Consider the following 24,210-nt stretch of genomic DNA (forward strand, 5'->3'; position numbering starts at 1 on the left):
ATTCAGTCTGGTCAGCTAAAATTGTGATATCCTACATTATTTATTTACCTTATATTTCACGCAAAGGTTATATTTAGGCAAAACATCATGGCAGTAATACAATACTAGGAGATGGTGTGCAGCACCTTTCCCTCTCTCTCTTTGCCCTTATATTACATTGCTAACCCATCCACCGAGCCTCACAGGAACCTCCCCTGGGCCAAATACTTCACTGTACAGTACCTCGGGCATCCTAAGTCACCCTTTTGGCTGCTGGAGGATTCTGGGAGATGTAGTTCACAAAAGATGAATGGCCCCAAGTTTGACACCCCTACCTTGTTGCCAGGTAGCACTAACAAGACACTGCTGCTGTTACTTTTGCATCTATGATGGCTGACTAGTGTTTTTATTTAGCAGCAAATAACATGGTTGCAGTGTAGCACATTTAGATCTAATATCTGAGAATCCTGTTATCCAGACAGCACCAAAGTATGGTACCATCATATCACCTGCTGGTGACATAAAAGGGGGTAGGAATGATGATGTGAGGAGCACATTGGTGAGGGGGAGCTGGGTAGGTAAAGGGGGGGGTTTAGGGGTTGATTGTAGTGCTGAGGGGGCTGCTGGGGGTTTAATAAGCATGCTGGGGTTGAATGAGGAATTCAAATTACTGCCAGTAATACAACCAGATATGGCCTTGGCTGGGGTTGCCAACAACCCTGACTGATGGCATAACAATAACAAAAAGACCCCGCATACATAAAACTCCAGGACCCGAACGTTCCGGATAACAGATCCCATACACGTTGATATGCCTCTATAGGTAGATTATGTAAATACATTCACCTCAGCTATTGCCATAATGAGCGTATATGTGGGTTTGGGTAATTAGGGAGCAAACAATGGCCAAGCCATTTCCTGTTGTGTTTCAGGTGTCACTGGTCTCTCCCCCTCCCTCTGCTCTGGCGCAGCCTCCCTGCTCTCCCTCAGTCCCAGTCAGTGCTGGCAGCTCTCAGGCTCTCTCCAAGGCGGCTCAGCTGCAGGTCTCCTCCTCCCTCTCCTCAGCATCCCTTCATCCATCTGAGCCATTGCTTGCAGCAAACAGCCCACAAGCTACTCGGCGCTGCACTAAGCATCCGTAGGCATGTGGAACCCGGGGGGCTCCTGTCTCATTCTCCTGCCCCTATTGCTTCCTATCGCCTGGGCACAGGGAGATGGCAAGGAGGTGGAAAATACCGGCAATTTTATGGAGGATGAGCAATGGCTGTCCTCTATTAACCAGTACAGCGGCAAGATCAAGCACTGGAACCGCTTCAGAGATGTAAGTCTGGGCTGGGCTGGGGGTGCTGCTGGGCGGGGGTAACTAACCAGGAGGCTGGCAAGGAGGTTCGAGGTTAAATAGAGGCAAGTGCATAGAGAGAGGTGCGGTGTGTGTGTCCCTACTGGGGAGATATGCCTGGGAACAATCGGATGGGGAGGAGGGGCGTCCGCACAAGCTATAGGGGTGCAAGGCTAGTAGTTAGAGAGGGTAGGGCTCCACCTGCAACATTTACAGCCTGGGTGTAGGGGTAAGTGTAGGGGGAGGGCTAGTAGCTAATACAGTGACCCCGCACATGGGTACCCATGAGGCCCTACAGGGGATATGCAGGGGTTGTGTAGGGTGTAACGAAAAGAGGCTGTTTGGGACTGGGGGTATATTAGGGTTTGTGGACAAGGTGGTGATAGGAAGAAATGGGTTTGAAAATATCTGTAATTTGTGACACAGGACTGAGGCAGACCAGAGGGAGAAATGGTATCTGCAGAGAGAATACAGACTGCAAGGCTGGGGTAGGAGTGTGAGGAGTCTGTGTGTGGGTGGGGGTTGATATCTATGCACTAGTGCAAGTCTGGATAGGAGTGTGGGGGACTAGTACCTGTGCACTAGTGTAAGACTGTGGTACAGTGTCAGCATGTGTGGTGGTAAGGTGGTATATAAAGGCTATGCTTGTTAATGTGTGTGGGGTAAGGATTTATACACTAATATTGGGCTGACTGCATAACATGGAGAAAACACAACCTGAACAGAGAGGTGGTGAGTGTAGTAGTGCAAGGCAGGTGTACAAGTGGGTTTCAAGGATAAATAATAAGCTGTGATATGTAACAGGGAGAAACTGATAGCTGCAGAGTGAATATAGTTAAGTCTGGTTTAGGAAAGAAAGAGCTAAAATAATCCAAAGGTAAAGTAGTGGGGTGTATTGCTTGAGTAGAAACAGAACAATATGTGTAGATAAAATACAGGTTGCAAAGGTGAATGGGCAAATCATTTCTGCAGTAAGAATACAGAGGTTCAGTAATATGGTAAATGAGGGAGGAGAATATTAGCAGACTGAATACAGGCTAGGCAAAAAGAGGGTGTCTAAGATTTTATTCCATTAGCATAAGGGTTCAAGGATGAGTTTCCTGTATATGTTGGGGTGAACATGCAGGTATATTACTGGAATAGAAATTTTATATTTTTGTGTTTGTGTGTAAGCTGTAGTGGTACTAAAATCTAAATTAATAGAACAAAGTGTGAGCAGACTAGAGTAGTAATGCACTAATCTAGAAATATACAGTATATGTAAACCAAAATATCACTATTGATGGGGAGATATGCTATGTTAGAGGTTTATATGAAGCACAATATATTAATTAAAGGTTGTAGGTTGATACAAGTTAAAAGACTGGACTTGAGATGTATGTGGAGACACATGTAGTGGTACTAGGCATGGTAGTTAACATCTTTAAATAATATAATAAATGTTAAGAGGTGTATGTGCTTGGTGACACATTGGTGTTAAGCAGAGTGGTAATGTTTCTGGTGGTATTAGGTGGAGGGATAATGTTTTGATGGTGGCTGGAAGAGTGAACTAGAGGTGTAAATGTATATAGACACAGTAGTACTAGACTGGGAGGAAGAAGGCATTGGGCTGATAGAAAAGATGGCTAGCATACAGGATAGAATATATTTGTAAATATTGATATTGGTAATAGGTGTGTTTGTGTGGGAGGTATGATATTGGGCTGGTAGAATAGATGGCAAACAGCCTGGGCTAGAAATATACTGTATGTTCAGATAGAGGTATTGGTGCTTGATCAGTGGAGGATGGGAATGTAGGCAGGGTAGAATGTAATTTGCTAGGGTATACTGAATTGTGCTGACATAACAGAGATAGAGAAGACTTGTAGAGATGGTGGTCATAGATTATGGTAAATATAAAAGATGGTGCTTATAGACAGCTAAAAGAATATGCTATTGGTAAGGTTGGTTTACGTAAGTAAGACATAGTTAGGTGAAGGTCATACTTGATGCAGCATCCATTCAAGTGCTTGTGGTGTAGTTCACAGAATATAAAGGGTGGAATGCTGTTATAATTATATATAAAGAAAGTCGAGTGTATGAGAGCGGATTTGAGGAGAATGTAGACAAGAGGTACAAGAATGACTTCATGAGATCCATGGGGAACTGTTTGGGGAGTACCATAGAGCACCATATGAGCCATTAATAAAAGGAAACTTGCATTTAATAAAAGCAGTTGAAATATGGGGGTTTAAATGTGTAAAACATGAGGTTCCATTGAAGAAACCCAAAAAAGGGATTTCACAAGAATAAAGGAGAGGTTGTCGTTCTTGAGGCAGTGAGAGAACTAATTTAGTAGGTTCATGCCTTAACAGAATTTGGAGTTGGTGAGACTTCACTAATGACATTTACAAACATATTTGATAAATGGAGAATAAACTACTGGAATACATTTCAATGACCGGGTGGATAGATAACAGGGGGAGGGGGACATGAAAGATTCAAGTAGGTAGTATGATGAATTAGCTATTTAAAGAAAAAGAGAATCAGAATTTAGGATTTGGGATATGTTCCTATGTAAAAACAGTACCTGACAGAGAGAAAAGAGAAGACATAAGGAATTGGTTAATTGGCTTGCTATATGAAATAGACAGGGGCTTTGTGATAGGCATTTCAATGGAAGGGATATACAGGTATCTTCTTAGGTTGTGATAATAGAGAGAGATAGTGATAATTTAGGAAGATCTTGATTACATAGAATGAAGTGAAATAGATGAGAATTAGAAATGGGAGTGGGGGGTAGGAAAAAAACAGTATCAGTGAAGACAGTTTTGATCCATTGTGTATATTAATAATAAATATGCTAAATGCCTTTTATTACATAGTATGTGTTCTGTGCAGCATGCTCCTGTCTAACAGGATGAATGCCCTGAATGCAATGGACTCTGTAACACATGGGGCATATAGTGCAGTAGGCTTTATGATTATGGCATATTACCCTCTATCCAATCTTTACTCTATGTTTTGTGGCAAGATTTATATTCAGAAATACAGTGATTTCAACTTATAACTAGAGAACTAAAATAATGAAATAAAGGGGCATGGATGATATAGGACAGTTGGTGAAGGCATCCAGTGTACAGGCTACAATGGTAGAGATATGTTAAAGTGAAATGTACTTTAAGGTTACTCTAGACATATTGCCTATATGTCACTTATTATTTTCTTGAGATCAGTTTTCATGAGGTTAAATTAGAGGTGGAAAGCAAAACAATTATGTTTTGAACAACAGCTCCCAGTATCCCACCCATCATGCTGGCAATTCAACAGCTGGAGGGCCACAGTTTAGACATCACAGCCACAAATAGTAAAGAAAGTCTTATAATTATTGACAAATGAAAAAATAGTTAGACTTAAGCAGTAACATATCAGTAACATATCCTTGTCAATGTGCCTCCCTGAATCTGGGACCCCTGGGTAAATAGCCCCTGCATTCTAGGGTAGAACTGGTTCTTAATCAGTAAAGGTAATATATACAGGAGAATGAGGGGCATAGATCAGCTTGGTTGTAATAACTTAATATCACTACAATTGATTTATCTTTCTATAGCAATGTGCCACCTGTGAATATATGGAACTGTAGGTTCTAATCGCAATAATGTGTGTCTGTATCCGTCTGCATTAAGCATGCACAGAACCCAGGTTTCACTCTGGATGTGGCTGTAATCTATGCAAGTTTTCCTCTGGGGCATATTTGAATTTGCAGAATGAAATGTTGTTGTGTCATTTTATTGCTAAGTCAACAGAAGCCGCACACAAGCTGCAGGTAGGCAGTGGGGCTCATATTTGAATATTGCAATGAGGCCAAATAATTTGTAGCAGATGTACTGTTTGTAAATGCAAGATTCTGTGCATCCCTGGGTTTTAGACATAAACATATACATACATAAATCAAACATGCTTTGTTAGTTTGTGATTTTCTTAGCATTTCATGAAGAAATTGTGGCAGTGGAAGAGTTCATGAAAAGCACTAATAAAAAAAAAAGGTTTTGAAAATCCAATAGATTTGCAGTGCTTGGCATGTTAAAGGGCAACTAAAGCCGTAAGCTACTTAGGTTATTTTGAATTCCTCTCATGGTAGCTCTATGCCAATTAAGTCTTAGGGCATTCTCTGCGCATGTATACCAGCACCCTCCTTTTTCTGGTGATGCAACCCCATGAACTACATCCCGGAAACACTTAAAATGGAGGGCTATGCTAGCGAAAACCCAAAATTTAAATTAAGCTGCCTGGGACACCCTTTTATAAAAGGTGACATAATAAGTGGCATAGGACTGCCGGTGGTTGGAATCAGCACAGGAACCTTATACCATGAGAGGAATGAAAATTACCTTTGCTTTTTTCAGGCTGTAGTTATCCTTTAAATTGCAGATGACACTATAAGAAAGTATGAGCAGAACTAGCCATCAGCTCCCTGCAGCACCAGATATCCTATCCCAATTGTATTATTGCAGGGCTATGGGATCAGATTTTTGTAAAAGAATTTACCATTTGTATCCTGTTACATATCTCTGGGAAGTGTGAATTTCTTAGCACCTCAAAGCCTAACGAAGCAGAAGATATAGCGTTTTCTTCCCTTTATTGTCAGCTTCTGTGAATATATAATGCTGGCATCTATTCTCAGGAGACGTTTGATTTCAGTCTAAACAGCTGGCGCTGCATCATCACATATCATTATAATATTACATTGTTTCTCATCATAGGCAGGCTTGATGGAAGCAGGAGCTGAGTATGGTGCATCAGAGTAAATATTAATAACAATATGGCAGGATCTCGTCCCGAGTGGCCAGACCCAACCAGTTTGGCAGCAAAGGGGTTAATACACTTTTATACTTTTATTTTCAGTTATCGGCAAGTAACACATCAGAGTGTGTCAAAGAAACAGACAGCAGTGAAATGCACACATATATTATTAGTATTCACAGAGATGTAAATAACAGGATTATGTGTTTAGCAATTAGTGTGTATAGGTTCCAGCTGCATATCTTGTCAGATACAGAGCATATTGCCTAACTACCTAAGGTATAGACAGATACAGAGCATATTGCCTACCTACCCAAGGTATAGACAGATACAGAGCATATTGCCTACCTACCCAAGGTATAGAAAGATACAGAGCATATTGCCTACCTACCCAAGGTATAGACAGATACAGAGCATATTGCCTACCTACCCAAGGTATAGACAGATACAGAGCATATTGCCTACCCACCCATGGTATAGACAGATACAGAGCATATTGCCTACCTACCCAAGGTATAGACAGATACACAGCATATTGCCTACCCACCCAAGGTATAGACAGATACAGAGCATATTGCCTACTTACCCAAGGTATAGACAGATACACAACATATTGCCTACCCACCCAAGGTATAGACAGATACAGAGCATATTGCCTACCTCCTAATGGTATAGACAGAAACAGAGCACATTACTGGACAGACAGGATCTAATTCAGTGACAAATGGGCGTTTTCTGTTCCCTTTAGCAATTTATTGGGATAATTACTGCTGCATTTAGCTTTCCTCCTTTGCACCATTTCTCTTAATAACCTCCTGCTTTCTGATCAATACTGTATTATCTGTTTTTGCTTTAACTCATAACCAGAGATGTACAATACCCCCCTACCCAAAGCTTTCAGGTATGACACAGGGTCATGCTGTCTGCAATGAATACTTTTTACATTGACACAAAGGAATGATACCCTTTATTTAAATGCCTTCTGCATATTGCATGATGATCTTTAGCTGTTTAAGTAGCCTTAAATTGGCACATTTGTCCTTTAGGACTGCAGTAATGTAAATCAGCCCCTCCATACAGTGCATAACCATATAATAAGGGAGATTGCCTCCTGCTTGTTTTCACTTAGCAGCACAATTACCCAAGGAGTCAATACACTCAGAGGAGGAACTGATAGGTTGTATTTCTGCTGCAACTTGTCTCCAGTGAAATAGAACCTCTGCCTACCACTCTGTATTTGGTATATACTGTACATACAACAAATATCTTACTCTAATTCATACATACCCCATGTATAATATTTAATAACCTACATGCATAGTTATTGCTTTAAATTAATTGCTTTTTAATGGCTTTAAAAGGCAACTAAACTCCACTAAAATGTAGTAAACAAATGATTTTTACAATAAATCATTGGTTATGATCATCATATAGTTTGGGAGATATTTAGTAATAGCAGCACCTTCTAAAACCCTGCACTTTGCAATGAATTCCTTTCTGCTTTTTTATCAGGATGCCAGTGTAATGAAATAAAGCCCAGGCTGTTTAATTGGGCCACACTCATACAGAGATTGGATTACAAGGAAAGTGTAGCCAAATGAATTTCCAGGTCAGCAAACAGTCTTGGGCACATTTGATTTCGGTCACGACTGGATTTACAGCTCTAAGTGATTGAATCTGATCTGATTGTTTTGATTTTGAATCCTCACAAACTGCTAAATTGCCATGGAAATTGGCAGTGTGGTGCCAATACATTTTTTATTCTACATTTCCATTTCAAGGTATGTTCATTATGCCATAGCCTGGGGTCCTATGTTAGGAAAGCAGTTATGGACTAGAAGCACTGCTAGCATTGCAGCTTCTGCCAATATCCCTGCTTGAGTATATATGGATCAATATTTTGCTTTTTGTTCACATCTCTCTGACTGATGTTTCAGCAGCTATCTGGTTGCAAGGGTCCAATTTATCTTAGCAACCAGAAAATGGTAAATAAAAAGATAACTTGAGTGACAATAACAATAAAATCAGACCAAGTAATTGTTTTTTGGCTCTGTGGGTCAGTGACCCGCATTTGAAAGCTGGCACCTATGTGCCTCACTCAGCCTGGCCCTCGTGAATACAGTGCTGCCAAATGACAGACACTCTGTATTCACGGGAAATGCAGAGTTCTATAGCAACTTCACTAATGCTACACGCATTTTGTTATGCAGTCATTTCATTACTTATAATACACTTCATATACTTATGTGAATATACTATACTTATTTTTAAGAATGCAAGTGCCCACTTCCTGGGTTTACAATAATTGACCTTACTTATGTATTTTTAAATGAGGATAGCCATAGGTTCTTTGTCAGAAATATTCAGCTTAAGGCTGATGCCACATGTGGCGTTTTTCCGCTGTGTATTTTCTAATTCTCTCGGCGGCTGAAAAACGCCTGATATCATCATCCATAGAAATAAATTGAAAAGACGCGAAACAAACCACACAATGCGGAAATACGCTAGAAAACGCCTTAGCACGGGTTTTTTTTTCGGCGTTGGCCGAAATACGCCAGTATTTGTAAATCAAGCTATTCCTATGTATACGCAAAGGCAGCTGCCAGACCTAGCGGAAATACGCGGCGGTTTTTGCTATTTCGCACTATTAGCACCATGGAAACGGGATTTGCTTACGTCACCAGTACTAGGCTGAAAAACGCCATAGTCAGGGGCTGTGTGGCTTGTGCTGCGTTTTTAGGCCGAGGAAAAACGCCACGTGTGGCATCAGCCTTAGTCTTGAGGGCCTTAACAGGCTAGGATTTGAAATCAGTCTATTGGATAATCCTTGTATGGATATATGCAGTGTCATTAAAATAGATCCTTGGTAGAAGTGCAAGAGCACTAAGGGGCACAAGGGCATGTCCCATAAAGGAGAAGGAACGTCTTGCTCACTAGGGGGTGCCAAAATATTAGGCCAGTGGTTAGTGGTTAAGTGTATTTAGTGGTTCCCACAAATGCAAGGCTGTCTTTCAGTAGGGTTATTCAGGATTGGTGGCCCTGTATTCTTTTCCATAAAAGCTCACTCATTAGATAATAGAATTAGGGGCCATTTTACTAACTAGAACATTTTGGTCAATGTCTGATCAATCCAGGCCACCAACATGATTGTGTTTTAGAGCCCTGGTTCATAGCCATATTTTAAAACAATCATATAGATTGTAAGCTCTACGGGCAGGGACCTCCATCCTCTTGTGTCTTTGACTCTTATCCTATTACAATTGTATCTTTTATTTATTTGTGCTTATTGTAATACTTTGTATTTATCTATTTTAATACCCCCTGTTTATATTAATGTATTTTTCTGTACAGTGCCGCGTACATAAGTATAAATAAAGTTATACATACATACATACATTGGTAGCAATGTTTGATACTTTTGTGAGCCAGACTTGCCTTGTTTAGGTTGGCTTTTCTGCAAAACAACACCTCTGGCAGAGTGATACTACAGCCATATGTAGCTTTGAGTTGTGGCTAAACTAATGGATGGAAAGTGATATATGGGATATTTAATTTGCACATCAGCCCTTGAAACCAGAGATATGATTCAACATTTATCTAATGTAACAGAACTGAATGCTTATTAACTAATGTGGAAAAAATACATCATTTTGTCAATAAGTTTTTATATTTTTATAACTGCAGTGATTTTCAGTTATTGCTTAGATAATGACTTATGGATTTTATAGTGCTGCATAGTAACAATACAATGTATAGAGTCATTAATATTTTACATTTACTGTATTTAATTTTTTTGTTCCCATAAGAGTGCCTTTAAACATTTCTGACTAAGTATCAAAAGATTCTGCTTTCTGACTAAGTATCAAAGTTTAATTTATACATACAAACACATATAAATACACACATGTATGCATATGTTTATTTGGAAATAATATGATCATTTATTTGTTAGAAACAGTCAGATATCAGTGACTGACTTTCTGATTTTTAAGAAAAGACTAAGAAAAAGCTCTAGCTTTGGATGAGTCTGGGTAGGTAGGGTACAAATCCAGAGCTAAATGGTAAAAGAAGTGATTGGATGGAATGGTGTTTTGAAAGCCTTTGCCTTCTGTGTAGTAGAAGGCGCTGAATTTGCCCAACTGCAGTAACCCATAGCAACCAATAAGGTGACCAATTAATGCTGCAGTCTGCTGCAGTATCTGGACAGTCTTACACACCCTGATATTGTTTTAAAGGCCCTAAAAGCCCTGTAAATGTTTTTATATAAAGGCAGTATTGGGAATAGCTAGCTGTGTGATAGGGGAGTGGCTATGGTCGTAATGGGACATCATTGGGTCAAAACAGGGCATGGCCAAAAGGGGAAAACACTCCTGAAGGGGAAAACACTCAAGTTAATGGCTTTAATTTCAACAAATAAAACCTCTGCAATCTTATTTAGTTGACTCAGATTTGAAACTTAGCAAGTAACATATGACCTGAACAGAATGTGAGGAGACATTTTTGTTTCATAAGGAATGGTATAGGTTATCTCTTTTCCTTATCATTTCTGTTATCCTCTAGGTGTCCAACAGCTGACAGGGCAGGGTGGTCAATCCAATGTACTAATGGAAGAACATTTACTTTACTTTTACTTTAATAACAGTCAGTCACCACTGGCCTCTTGTTATACAGATGGAGTAAAGCGCCGCAAGGCACTACTCTGAGTGGGTTACAATTACCAGTCCAAGATTGGGCCTAATCCACTCAACCAGTAATAAAGCATTTCACATATCTTAGTTTCTAAGCAGAAATACAGATTGTTCAAAGTTTTTTCTGAATTTTATAAAATGATATTTCATGTGCCGTTAGGAACAAGATGTACTTGAAGGGACACCATACGCTTCTGTTTTCCTGTAGAAATGTGCTTAGCATTGAGGAATATCAAAGCTGGCATCACTTTAAAGCATCTCTCTGTACAAGCTGTAAGAAAACCATAAGCTATTCTGGCTATGGAATTTTCTATGTTTTGCAGAGTATGATCCATAATGATGTCAGCAACTAGGCCCCCATCACTACGCTCTCTTCTCTGACTCTGCTAGGTTATTTTGACCCAATAGTAGGTGAGGTTCTAAGGCAGGTAGTGGCCATCCAGCCTGAGACAGAGGCTGCTTATTCATTAGTAAAATTGCAAGCCGGCTCCTTTATAGAAGCTAGGGAAATCAAAACTTTGGGAATAATACATTTTTTAAGCTTTTTAAATTATATGTACAGAAATACAAAAGATCTGTTAAAAATTGAAGTATAATGGCTCTTTGAAATGATAGGTTTAAAAACAGAAATGGTACATTCCCCCACTCCAACTTGAATGCACCCACTTATGCTCAAACATGCCACATGCATCTGAAACCACATTCTACATGTAGTTACTCATGTTCTTTTTAGCTGTACATGAAGGGACAAGTCTAAATAAAGAGACTAAATAAAAAACCTAGGGTGGTTTGTTTGACTGGGTTTTTCAACAAAAACGAACAGGCATTTTTACACTACACTAAAATATATGGATAATCTTCTAAAGTTATTTAATGAAGGTCATTGCAAATTTAGAAATAGGATATATATATCCCCTTTAGACACAGAGTAGCAGAAATGATTGAGTGAGCCTAGGTTGGGTTTCAGGTGTAATTCCATGAGAACATCCAAAACAATTATCAAAAGCAGTTGGAGATCTCTAGTGGTAAGGCAATTAATAGCATTTAAAAGTCTAAAATATGAAGCTATCCTAGTTAACCTTCAAGCTTTTCCAGCTGTTCTGACTTTGATACCCATCATACTACTATTACTGAAGCTTCTAATAATTTAATCTGCTCGGAGACTGATTCTTAAATCTCTACTCAAAATCATGACTTTGTACAGAATTGCTTATGACACCCGTCTGAAGCTTGCTGTCACTCAGAAAGTCCCTCTTGAGCCCAACTAATACAATAGCCTCAGCTCTCTGAAATGAAAGGCTGGCACCAAATAAAAAATCTAGTCCAAGAGTTTGGCATATCTGAAATTAAAATGATGGTATCAATCTTTTGTTTTTTTTTACAAATCTTTCTAAATGTTACTCTGGCTATGTTTTTTTTGTGCATTTATATATTCATAACCTAACCAATGACTTATAAATATTCATTTTTACTAATTTATTCTACATTCTGCCAAATCCCAGGAAAATTGAATTGCTGCTCAGATTCCTGACATCATTGATGGCAGCCTTTCTGTATTGCTATTATTCCCTTTCAAGATTAAACAATAACTTGCAATTTGAAATTGATCATCTCCAGAGCTATGGTATGTGTGGCATTTCCATCAGTGCTGTTTGTGGCAGCCTACTTGAATGGATAATTTTATGGGTTACCTGGCAGCAATGACTGTTGTTTTTAACAATACATTTCCCGTAAATGAATGACATCAAATTCAGAAAGCAATGGAGCAAAATGTTGATTCATGTTTGTCTTAACTGCTGTTTCTGTTTTTTTTTACACTACCCTATGACTAAAGTTTTTCTAATTTTGCCTCACTTTCCTTGATCTGTTGCCTTTGGAGTACGGTGACGTTACTCCCCTGCACCCCCCACACCAGCCCTAGGCGAGAAGCATATGTAAGACTTCTACCCCAGCAGTTGTGCATACATGTCTCTGAGATTTCCAAAATAAACAGGGTTGTGCACAGGTGGAGAACAAATTTTGGGCCTAGGGAAGTTATACGATGATTTGCCAAGATGATAGTTGTGAAGATGTTGGTACTCAGCTAGCTTACATGGTACAGTGAGGCTTTTTTAGTACAGGGAACAAAGTGATTCACCTTACCTCAGTAAGCACTATAATTAGCTTTCGGTATTTTTCTGTATTTGGTATTAACTCCATAAAAATGTTGTTACGAACGAAGATGTATAAAAACTCAAAATTATCATGTTTTTTTGTGTGATTCTTCAGTGGTAATCACGCTGTGCTGAAGAAGAGGGTAGCACGCCACACTGAAAAATGTTCCTACATCTTACCCACATGCATAGTGAAATTGGAGATGTAAATTCTGTGGGGTGGGGAGGGGTGGGAATCACAGTCCCATTGGGCTCCTAGTTTCCAATTCCTATGATTGTAATCCACGGTGTCGGACTTGAACCCCAGGGGCCCACTCTCAGAAATATTTTTCCTCTTTTCCTCACTCAACATCTTTATTCTCCTATTATTTTTAATTAGATGCTGGCATCTATCCTTCTTCTTCCTCTTTCTTCCCATTCAGAAATAGCAAATGACCATGAAGTAGGCCAAATAGTTAGGAGCAGGGGGGCCCACTGACACCTGGGCCCACCGGGAGTTTTCCTGGTATCCTGGTGAGCCAGTCCTACACTGTTCTTTGGTACCCAACCTTGTAACTGTTGGCAAGAATCTCTTAATACTTTTAATTGTGGGATTCGGTCCTGTACACTCATGATTAAATTGGCAGGGATTTTAAAAACAGCAGGTAGTTTTGGTAAATGCCTAAGAGTAATCTTGGGACTAGCATCCCCATCCACCAATCAATATCCTTAGGGCCCCAAGTTAGGCCCTTAGTGGTTAACATCTTTTTTGGTAAAATCAACTACTGCCATAACACTTGTGTCAAGGATAATTTCCATATGTTTTTCTGGATATTTAGCACATAAAATAATAATAAAAATTAGGGATGCACTGAGCCCACTTTTTTGGGTTCTGCCAAACCCCCGAACCCACCCTGATGGATTCTGACGAATCCCGAACCGAATCCGAATAGTAGCATATGCTAATTAGGATTGGGAAGGGTTAAACCCCCCCCATAATTTTAACCCTTTCCAGATGCTAATTCGCATATGCTAATTAGCACATGCAAATTTAGGCTAATTAGGATTCGGGTTCGGTTCGGCCGGGACCATGGATTCGGCCATCAAAAAAAGGCTGGATTCCCTAATAAAAATACAGAATGCCTTCAGCCAGTCTGAACATGTACAAGCTACACGTCTGCACCCTTTCTCCTAAGTGTCAATTTTCAGATTTAAGAGCATAGATACATGTAATATTATATGGTAGCTGAATGGCATTGCAGTCATATTGTTAATACATGAGTGAAGTGGAACCAAGACCTAACTCCAACTGCAATTTCATAAGAAAAGTTAATTTAAAGGTAAATTCTCCCTTTCACATATTAAAACATCAATCCCAAATATCAAACACAGTTCAGACTTAGTAATAAATCTAGTTCTCAACAAATTCTACCAATGAAACAACACTTTACTCGCTCACACTCTCACCATTGGTTGATTTAGCACATGTTTCTACATGTGAGCAGTAACGCCACGTCAAGGCTTCAACCCTGTTACTGTCATTCACACACCATTCACACCGGGTGTAACACCTCAGGGGAGATCCAATGTGAATAATTTGCCATTGGTTCCCCTCAGTGAGATGTCATTTCACTTGTAACACAAAACAAGACAAACCTGACAAACAAATACAACACAAAAGAGGCTTAAACTGCATGTGTCTATGTCCCACCCTTTGCTCGTTTAACTAAACTTCCAGGAGAAGGGAAAAAACCCAAAAACTGGGGGGAAAAAAACCTTGACCTGGAAAAATGAAGAAAAAAAAAAAAACTATAAAACTATATACATAACTAACAGGTATGGGTTCTATAGACAAGATGTGCAGGAAGGCAAAGCAGGCTGCGATCTTAGCACCTGTTGCCTTCTAGATACACCCTTGGCCTTTCATATCTCACATTCTCTCACACAGTCACGCACACATTCGCTCACATATAATACTTACCTTATACTTACCTTATACTTACCCTGAGCCCAGATGAGTGCCTGAGCCTGATGTTAAAGGAAGGAGAGAAGGTGATCTTGTGCAGCTGGTGGTGATGATATGAAGTCCCCAAATATGCCCCTGTCCTCTGATCTTATTTGCCTATGCTAGATGGAACAGCATGTTATTATTACTGGCTGGATTACAAATACAAATACATACCTACTGCAGCCAGGAGGGACGTAAAGGCGAAAAGCAGGAAACAATGTTTCAGTTTCCTGGTGAAATTTTTATCCTTCTGGGGCTTGATAAATGACAGAGACAGATCTCCAGTGTAAGGCCTGAATAGCTCTGCTGATGGCTGCATGAAAGGAAAAAAAACATTTTTTTCATGTAAAGTATCTATTCTAAGCAATAGAGTAGTTACTGTATTTGCTTTTAGAGGTCCATATATAGCGTTTAAATTCTGTAACAGTTGGTGTTTCAGTTTGCCGTGTATTTCACATCATTATACAATAAAGATTACAATGGAAATATAAAACCTTTAGAAAAGGAAGTACCATATAGTTTTCTTTCTTATGTGTATAGATTTTTCATAGGCTGTCACGTCTGTGTGAGTATGGAGACTTGTGTGTTTAATGCCTAAATAAAACTTCCACAAACTAAACCTGTTACTTTCTGATCCACCTGTTTCACAAGTCAGTGTTATTCAGGGCTATAATCATGTCTAACTGGGACTGACAAATCATGTACTTACAGCTCTTGGCTGGAAAGGGGGTTGGGCTCCTTTTTCTTCCAGCGCCACCCAATCAATAGATTTAAAAAATCGGTAGCGCTTGATGTCTCCTCGCGCACCTAGCCGTTGTTTTGGCTTCTTTTTAAGGAGCTAAAAGATCAAAGGATACATTTCAATACTGCAGATTTTATACTTACTAACATACCAACCAATGACAATTGCAAATTATAAAAATGTAGCGGATGGAAGACAAAACATGGGGCATAAACATATTTGCGTTACAATACTGTTCCCCTCTGCTCTCTCCCACTTTAGCTACTCACCTTTTTCGAAAGATTTATTAGATGTTTATCCAGCCCATGAGGAATTTCAGGCTCACACAAGATGATCGAATGAATGAGCTCGTCTCTGTCAGTTTTGTCAAACGGGACCTTTCTGGTGGCCATTTCGCAGATGGTGATGCCCAATGACCACCAGTCGACTGCTGCGTCGTATTGCAATTCCTGCAGAATCTTGAAGGAGAAAAAAAATCACTTAAGTGCAAAATGGCCCCTTCTACACATTTATTATTTTGAATGCTTTATTAGAAAATTCCTGCTGGACATATGCCCTATGTGCTGTTTGCCTCAGGTGCAAGCGGTCTAAAAAGCAGAAACTGAAAGAGCGATAATGAATCAGCAATAACATTACTATGACCTGGGATGTGCTTAGCTTTTAACCAGATATTATTATGCAGTGCTCTTAAATCTGTCTGTCTTAAAATAAAATCCTTATAACTTGACAGGGACTTTAATGACAAATAATTTATTACTTGTTCAATTTCTATATTGTTGCATATCAGTGATATGGGTTTATTGGCTAGCTGACTACCCCAAATCACTAAAGCAACCAATACCAGAAATACAGAGAGAATTATATTTTTGTCAGACCTGTTGCACATACCTGAGAAATATATACCAAAACCAAAAGATCCTGCCATATCAGTGTATAACTTGTTATCTTTAAACTCTTCTTGCCAACATGGCCCACTCTTTTGTGTTCTCAAAAATGTATTTCAAATGTCCAAATCTTCCTTCACTTTGCTTGAAATTCATATATGTCATTTAGGGTTACCCAAGCCTGATATAAGAGCAATGAGTCTTTTTCTAAATACTCTTCCCACTGGTATAACTATAGTGACCTATAAGTGACTGTTACTGTTTAAGACTTACCTTTTTACAGTTTTTGCCCTTATTAAATACAAGAGTTTGCGAGTTTTTCTAAATTCAATTACCAAAGTGTCAATTATAATAAAACGGCCTAAAAATAAAAATCAAGAAGGTGATGGCAATCCTACTGTATTGGTAAAATACAGAATGCTGATTCTTTATCTTTCTGAGCTAGTAAGGAGCCCTGACCACAGTGTGTAAAAAGTTCCACTACTTTGTCAAAAGATGTGGAAGTTATATACTGCAATCATCAGAATCAATTCCATCACTGACCAATAGGCCTTTTGGATAAGATAAATGATGAATCGTTTTTTTTTACAGTAACCCTAAAGGTGAAACTTTCATATTAAGAAATGGAGGACTGTCAAACAGGCCAGCCATTCTTTATCAAAAACGATGTGGGAAAATGCAAACATTAGATAGTAAATTTGTAGATACGGTAGCATTTCTGTTGTTCAGAAAATGTATCATGGAGGAATGCCCATAAATAACACTAACAAGATCATCCCTTTAACTGGGCATAGAGACAAAATAGTTGTTTCATTGAAATGGGTCCATATATACCAGCACTGCCCTATTTTCCATAACTGATGCAAACAACTGAAAAATAATTTCCTCTACTTGATAAATGAAACTTTAAAATTTAAGAATGATGTCTCTTGTGCCTAGATCACTGTTTGGATTGCAAATGGCGCATGCAAATAATTGTTCATAACTTCTTCATTGCTCTGGCAACAAATTCTGATACCTACCAATTAAACCAGAACATGTAACAACTAATCTTGATCTAATGAGAAACTCTAGCCTTGATTACAGCATTTCCTACTCTGTAATTCCAGATTGTACCCAGCTAAAGGTATGCAGATTGCCCCATTTAGGGAATTCCAAAACAACATTCATGGTGACTCATTTCTTTCTCACTGTTCTATCATTATAACCAAATATAACACTTTTATATTTGTGACTGCTTAACCCTTTTAGTATCATGGATCGTAGAATCTTCTTCATTGTCTGTAAAGGTCCATAGTGCCAGTGCCAACATGAGGCACAGCAGATCCATTTTTTATTATGTCATTTGTTGCCTTAAATCAAGGAAAGAATATTCCATCTTCTGAAAAGAATTTATCATTTTAGTGGTGTGATCTTTGGTTTTATCACTAAAGCAATGGTTTCTAAATCCAATAGAAGGTAAAAATGCACAGCAGAAATAATGGAACATATCTTCCTATAGCTTTCAATGTTATGCCACAAATTTTTTTACATAGCAGTAATGAGGGTTACCATTTGGTAACAAAATATAAGAGATAAAGAAGTGTCTGAATCCTTTCTTCCCGCATTTGATTTCTATCAGGGAGTGAGGATTCAGATACATGACAATCCTCAGTTCTGCTGCTGAACAGACATAAGTTCTAGCACCCCATTGCACAGAATGGTGTAATCACAGGTTTCTTCTTAAAGAATGTCTGAATTATCACCTTTATTTATCACCTTTGTACCTGAAGTTCTTAATTTCTCTTGATTGGAATTGAAGAATTAGAATGAAGAGGCTACTGGAATGTGTTTTATTGTATGTGTGTCCAGTGATGTATTTTGGAACCCAAAAGATAGTGAACAAACATGAATGAAGTACCTTGTAAATGAGACACAGTGTGGTGCAAAAATAGAGAGCATTTGGTCAGCAGCACAAAGAGGTTGCTATTTATTTGTAAAACATAATCAGACAAAGGCTCTGCAGAAGGGAGTATAGGGAGTTACCTGTAGGGGGACATTAAAACATTGGGAAGATCAAATCAAATCACTTTTATTGTCACATATTACTGGTACACTGGTACAGTACATGTGAGTGAAATTCTTGTGTGCAAGCTTCACAAGCAGCAGTGAAGTACAAAATATAGAATAAATATGCACATGAGTAGGCATGTATAAGAATATAAGAATGAGTGCACATGAATAGTGTGGTAGTGTTGCTGAAGTGTGTATGAAGTGTTAGTGGTCAGTGTTCAGCAGTCTGATGGCCTGATGGAAAAAGCTGTCCCTCAGCCTGCTGGTTCGGGACCGGATGCTACTAACCAAGACCCTTGACTCTGCACTGATCACTAAAGGTAGATTTTAGCTGTGTTAAGTTCCTGCTAAGCAATCTCTAGGATGAGCAAAAAAAGGCTATTCCAGGTTGATATTTTCAGCTAGTAAACTCTAGGCATACTCTTATTGGTTTGTGTGAATATCCCTTTCTGCTAGTTCATTAATCCTTGTCAGAATGTTGCATACAATAGAGTCTTATATAAAAAAAAATTCTTTATTGTCTGCCAGTTTGATCATTTGTATCTGCACTGCCGCTGGGATCATTCAGTTCATATAATAAACCTACTCAACCTACATTCACATCTGAAAATGTATTCTGAACATTATAATACAACATAAAGGGATTGTAGAACCTTATAAGGATACTAGAACCTGATATACTCCAAAACCCCCAAAGATCAGATACATTTATAAAACACGGTACAATATAGGTTTCAAGTGTAAGAACAATTATTGTCAAACAATAAAAAGAATACAACAGAAAGGTTGTAGAGCTGTAATGCTCACCACTTACACAAATGTATCTCTAAATTGGGTTTCAGCATGAAAACTGCCGGCTAGATCACAAAGATCAATTTAATGTGCCTAGAGAGAGAGAGAAGAAAGATAAAATGCAAGTTAAACCCCTAGTGAAGGAACATATTGTAGCATTCCCAAATAAATATGGAAAATTTTCCATTCTTTGAAAGAACTTAATTTCATTTTCTTTTTCAGTAATTGTAGAAGATAGCTTAGTAAGTGCTCAAGAATTACACAGTTAGGGGTGCAATGGAAAATTGCTTCCTATGGCTATTTCCATTTTAAAATGTTTGTTAATGCCACATGGGGGACTACTTATGACTGTAGGCAAGCTTTACAACATACTGTATATCCATTTAAAGTAACGTCAACTACAGAAGCTCACTAGGGAGATAATGATTCTATTCTATTTATCACCTTCTAATTTAAAAAAAAATTGTCAAGACAAGAGCATGATGTGGTCAGACCTAAAACTGATCATATATGTGGTGACAGGGACTCATTAGATGGATATGTATATATTTACTGCTTCATCACATTTCCTTCAGTTATTTTGTATCAAAAGCATTACATTTGTGCCTGCCCTCATCTTTCTTTCAATCCCAGCCCTTGTTATACCACTGTGAGTGGAAAGATGGAGTAGATGTTCGAGAGGTTAAGTGCTTTGTCTCTGATTCTGATTCTCTGATAATGGGACCCCTGCTCTGAATCCCAGTACAGGTGTAGGATTCCTTATCCGGAAACCCGTTATCCAGAGAGCTCCAAATTACGGAAAGCCTGTCTCCCATAGACTCCATTTTAATCAAATAATTCAGAATTTTGAAACTGATTTCCTTTTTCTCTGTAGTAATAAAACAGAACGCAAAAACAATTCTATTGGGTTAAATTAATGTTTTATTATTTTTTTTTGTAGACTTAAGGTATGGAGACCCAAATTACGGAAAGACCCCTTATACGGAATACCCTTGGTCCCGAGCATTCTGGATAACGGGTCCTATACCTGTATCAATGGTGTTTGACTTTAAACAGGTCCACCACAACCCATCAGATTTGCCATGACAGCCTCAAAATATAGCCTATTTATAAAAAAGGAATACATCCAATTTATAATTATATTATATAGTAAAACATATTGGCATACGTTATTTTGCCCAGGGCTGGCCAGTTACAATGTTGCTGAGTGTCAATCATACTATTAGGGAAGAAAGATAAAAATATGGGGAGGCTGGTAGTTTTTTATAGAAAAGGTAGAAACCCTATCTTTTGTGCACTCCTTTTAAAAGCACTTTGAGTTGGTTTAAGCCATATTTTATTTTTTTACTGGTGTAAAAACTGCCATATTGCTCCTGGAGCAATATGGCAGGAGAAAAAAAAATTTAGATTGTATATATGGGGTTATGTTATAAAAAGCACAAAGTTTGCCCAGGAACAGTAACTCATCGCAACCAATCAGAAGGTAGTATTTACTGGTCATCTGTTTAAAAACAAACATTTTATTGGTTGCTATGGGTTACTGCTCCTGGGCAATTTTAGTTCCTTTTATTATATATGGGGAAATAGAGTCTAATAAAACAGTGGCCTTGTTTGTCCATTTTGCCATGATAGGATTTTAGTTTAATTCATTAATCATAGTGCAAGAAAAGCCATATAAAATAGTTGCTTTCAAAAATTTGAATTGATTGGTGGAATGACCAACTGAATCAGACATGTCCCAGGGTTGAATAATGGGTCTCATAGCGCTTATCACAAAGGGATGTTGAAGCCAGTGGCACCTCACTAACACATCATCTGGTTATGTCTTTACATTCCCATTGTATGATTTTATCTATTGTGATTCATGATTTCTTTTTGTGTTCCAGAATATTTATATTCACAAGATGTCTGTCTCAGCTTATCTTCTCCTTTGATAAAGCAAACGTCTAGCTGTTTCTGTCAGCAGTCTTTGCTCAAAGAAGTTTTATGGTGCAGTATCTAAATAAAATATTTTAGATTCGTGGTCCACAGGGAGATTAGTTACTCTCAGTTAACATGGGCTACTCATATGTCTAAATTGCCTCTCCACCAGCAATAAAGTGAATCGCCAGTGGGAAGGCATATGCATTGCTTCGTTTCTTGAAGTTGCTCTATGTTGCTTGGAAGATGAAACTTTAGAAAAGGGTAACAACACATATGCCTTTTCACTAACGATAAACTTTGTTGCCAGTGGAAAGGTATTTGGGGGAGATTAGTTGCCTGTGGTAGCAGAGATTTAACTGCAGGCAATCTGAGCAATCAGAAAAATCAGGCCCTATATGTGTGTAATGTATTGGAAAAATGTGCTTTTGAGAGGCAGAGGTCTGATACATGGTTTAATATAAAGCCACTTTAGAACTATTTCCCATTTAATTCCATCACTAGGTCCATGGGCTGCCTCTCATATTACCTGCCATATTACACTAACCCAGTAGTTTGGCCCTGAATACGTCTGTCTGGCATCATTTCTGGTGTTCGGCATGTGAGTGACATGTGTGCTGCACCTTTTGATACGGGGTGCTGTCTGGTGGGAAGGTGGCGGTAGCTCTAGGGTTTCCATATGCTTCCATGTGCATTTCATCTCAAGTACCTGAATGTGTTATTATACACAACTGACTATGGGGAAAAGGGTAAGTTGGCCACTGCTTTTGTGGGCATAAAGCACTATAGTCTTTTGCATTTAATTGCATACATAGGCACTTATTCATAGGCTTTGATTAAGTGGCCATATAAGGCATGTGTATTTACTTTTTTTGGCCCCAGCCTTAGCTTTTGATATACTGGACACATACCAGCTGGGTGGTAAACCTACCTGTCTGTTGAAAATATGGACAGCCGTTGGGTACAGGTGGCAGGAATGGAAGGGAGACTGTATAATCTCTGTCATTAAAGAGTGAATAATAAAAGATTATATTTAAATAAATAATTATATATATAGTTTTATATTTTGTCCTTCAGAAAGTTAAATTACATGAACTGCTTACCAAACAAAATCCCTGAGCGAATTGATTTAAAATGCATACATTCATTTCCTTGCTGTTTTCCATAGCATTCATGCTTATTAAGCACTTATGCATCCCATTAATACAGTGGTGTGAAAAACTATTTGCCCCCTTCCTGATTTCTTATTCTTTTGCATGTTTGTCACACTTAAATGTTTCTGCTCATCAAAAACCGTTAACTATTAGTCAAAGATAACACAAGTAAACACAAAATGCTGTTTTTAAATGAGGGTTTTTATTATTTAGGGAGAAAAAAAATCCAAACCTACATGGCCCTGTGTGAAAAAGTAATTGCCCCCTGAACCTAATAACTGGTTGGGCCACCCTTAGCATCAATAACTGCAATCAAGCGTTTGCGATAACTTGCAACGAGTCTTTTACATCGCTCTGGAGGAATTTTGGCCCACTCATCTTTGCAGAATTGTTGTAATTCAGCTTTATTTGAGGGTTTTCTAGCAGGAACCGCCTTTTTAAGGTCATGCCACAACATCTCAATAGGATTCAGGTCAGGACTTTGACTAGGCCACTCCAAAGTCTTCATTTTGTTTTTCTTCAGCCATTCAGAGGTGGATTTGCTGGTGTGTTTTGGGTCATTGTCCTGCTGCAGCACCCAAGATCGCTTCAGCTTGAGTTGACGAACAGATGGCCGGACATTCTCCTTCAGGATTTTTTGGTAGACAGTAGAATTCATGGTTCCATCTATCACAGCAAGCCTTCCAGGTCCTGAAGCAGCAAAACAACCCCAGACCATCACACTACCACCACCATATTTTACTGTTGGTATGATGTTCTTTTTCTGAAATGCTGTGTTACTTTTACGCCAGATGTAACGGGACACGCTCCTTCCAAAAAGTTCAACTTTTGTCTCGTCGGTCCACAAGGTATTTTCTCAAAAGTCTTGGCAATCATTGAGATGTTTTTTAGCAAAATTGAGACGAGCCTTAATGTTCTTTTTGCTTAAAAGTGGTTTGCGCCTTGGAAATCTGCCATGCAGGCCGTTTTTGCCCAGTCTCTTTCTTATGGTGGAGTCGTGAACACTGACCTTAATTGAGGCAAGTGAGGCCTGCAGTTCTTTAGATGTTGTCCTGGGGTCTTTTGTGGCCTCTCGGATGAGTTGTCTCTGCGCTCTTGGGGTAATTTTGGTCGGCCGGCCACTCCTGGGAAGGTTCACCACTGTTCCATGTTTTTGCCATTTGTGGATAATGGCTCTCACTGTGGTTCGCTGGAGTCCCAAAGCTTTAGAAATGGCTTTATAACCTTTACCAGACTGATAGATCTCAATTACTTTTGTTCTCATTTGTTCCTGAATTTCTTTGGATCTTGGCATGATGTCTAGCTTTTGAGGTGCTTTTGGTCTACTTCTCTGTGTCAGGTAGCTCCTATTTAAGTGATTTCTTGATTGAAACAGGTGTGGCAGTAATCAGGCCTGGGGGTGACTACAGAAATTGATATTGAAATTGAAAATTGAAATTGATAAACCACAGTTAAGTTATTTTTTTACAAGGGGGGCAATCACTTTTTCACACAGGGCCATGTAGATTTGGAGTTTTTTTTCTCCCTTAATAACGTAAACCTTCATTTAAAAACAGCATTTTGTGTTCAATTGTGTTATCTTTGACTAATAGTTAAATGTGTTTGATGATCAGAAACATTTTGTGTGACAAACATGCAAAAGAATAAGAAATCAGGAAGGGGGCAAATAGTTTTTCACACCACTGTATGTGTATGTTTAATGAAGATTTTCTTTCTGGAAGTAATAATAGTAGATTTG

At 38.7% G+C, this 24,210-nt stretch overlaps 1 protein-coding gene across 2 annotated transcripts in view; it reads left to right on the forward strand.

The window, feature by feature from the left end:
* Nucleotides 1–961: 961 nt before the first annotated feature.
* The window catches only part of spock2 (SPARC (osteonectin), cwcv and kazal like domains proteoglycan 2), a 100,645-nt gene continuing 77,396 nt past the window's right edge, over nucleotides 962–24,210 (forward strand). The window contains exon 1 of one of the 2 annotated variants that reach the window (XM_012966046.3): nucleotides 962–1,300. In XM_012966046.3, the coding sequence (XP_012821500.1) occupies nucleotides 1,124–1,300 (177 nt within the window). In that variant the 5' untranslated portion in view covers nucleotides 962–1,123. 2 annotated transcript variants of the gene reach the window in all.

The sequence above is a fragment of the Xenopus tropicalis genome, chromosome 7, assembly GCF_000004195.4.
Source record: "Xenopus tropicalis strain Nigerian chromosome 7, UCB_Xtro_10.0, whole genome shotgun sequence".
NCBI lineage: Eukaryota > Metazoa > Chordata > Amphibia > Anura > Pipidae > Xenopus > Xenopus tropicalis.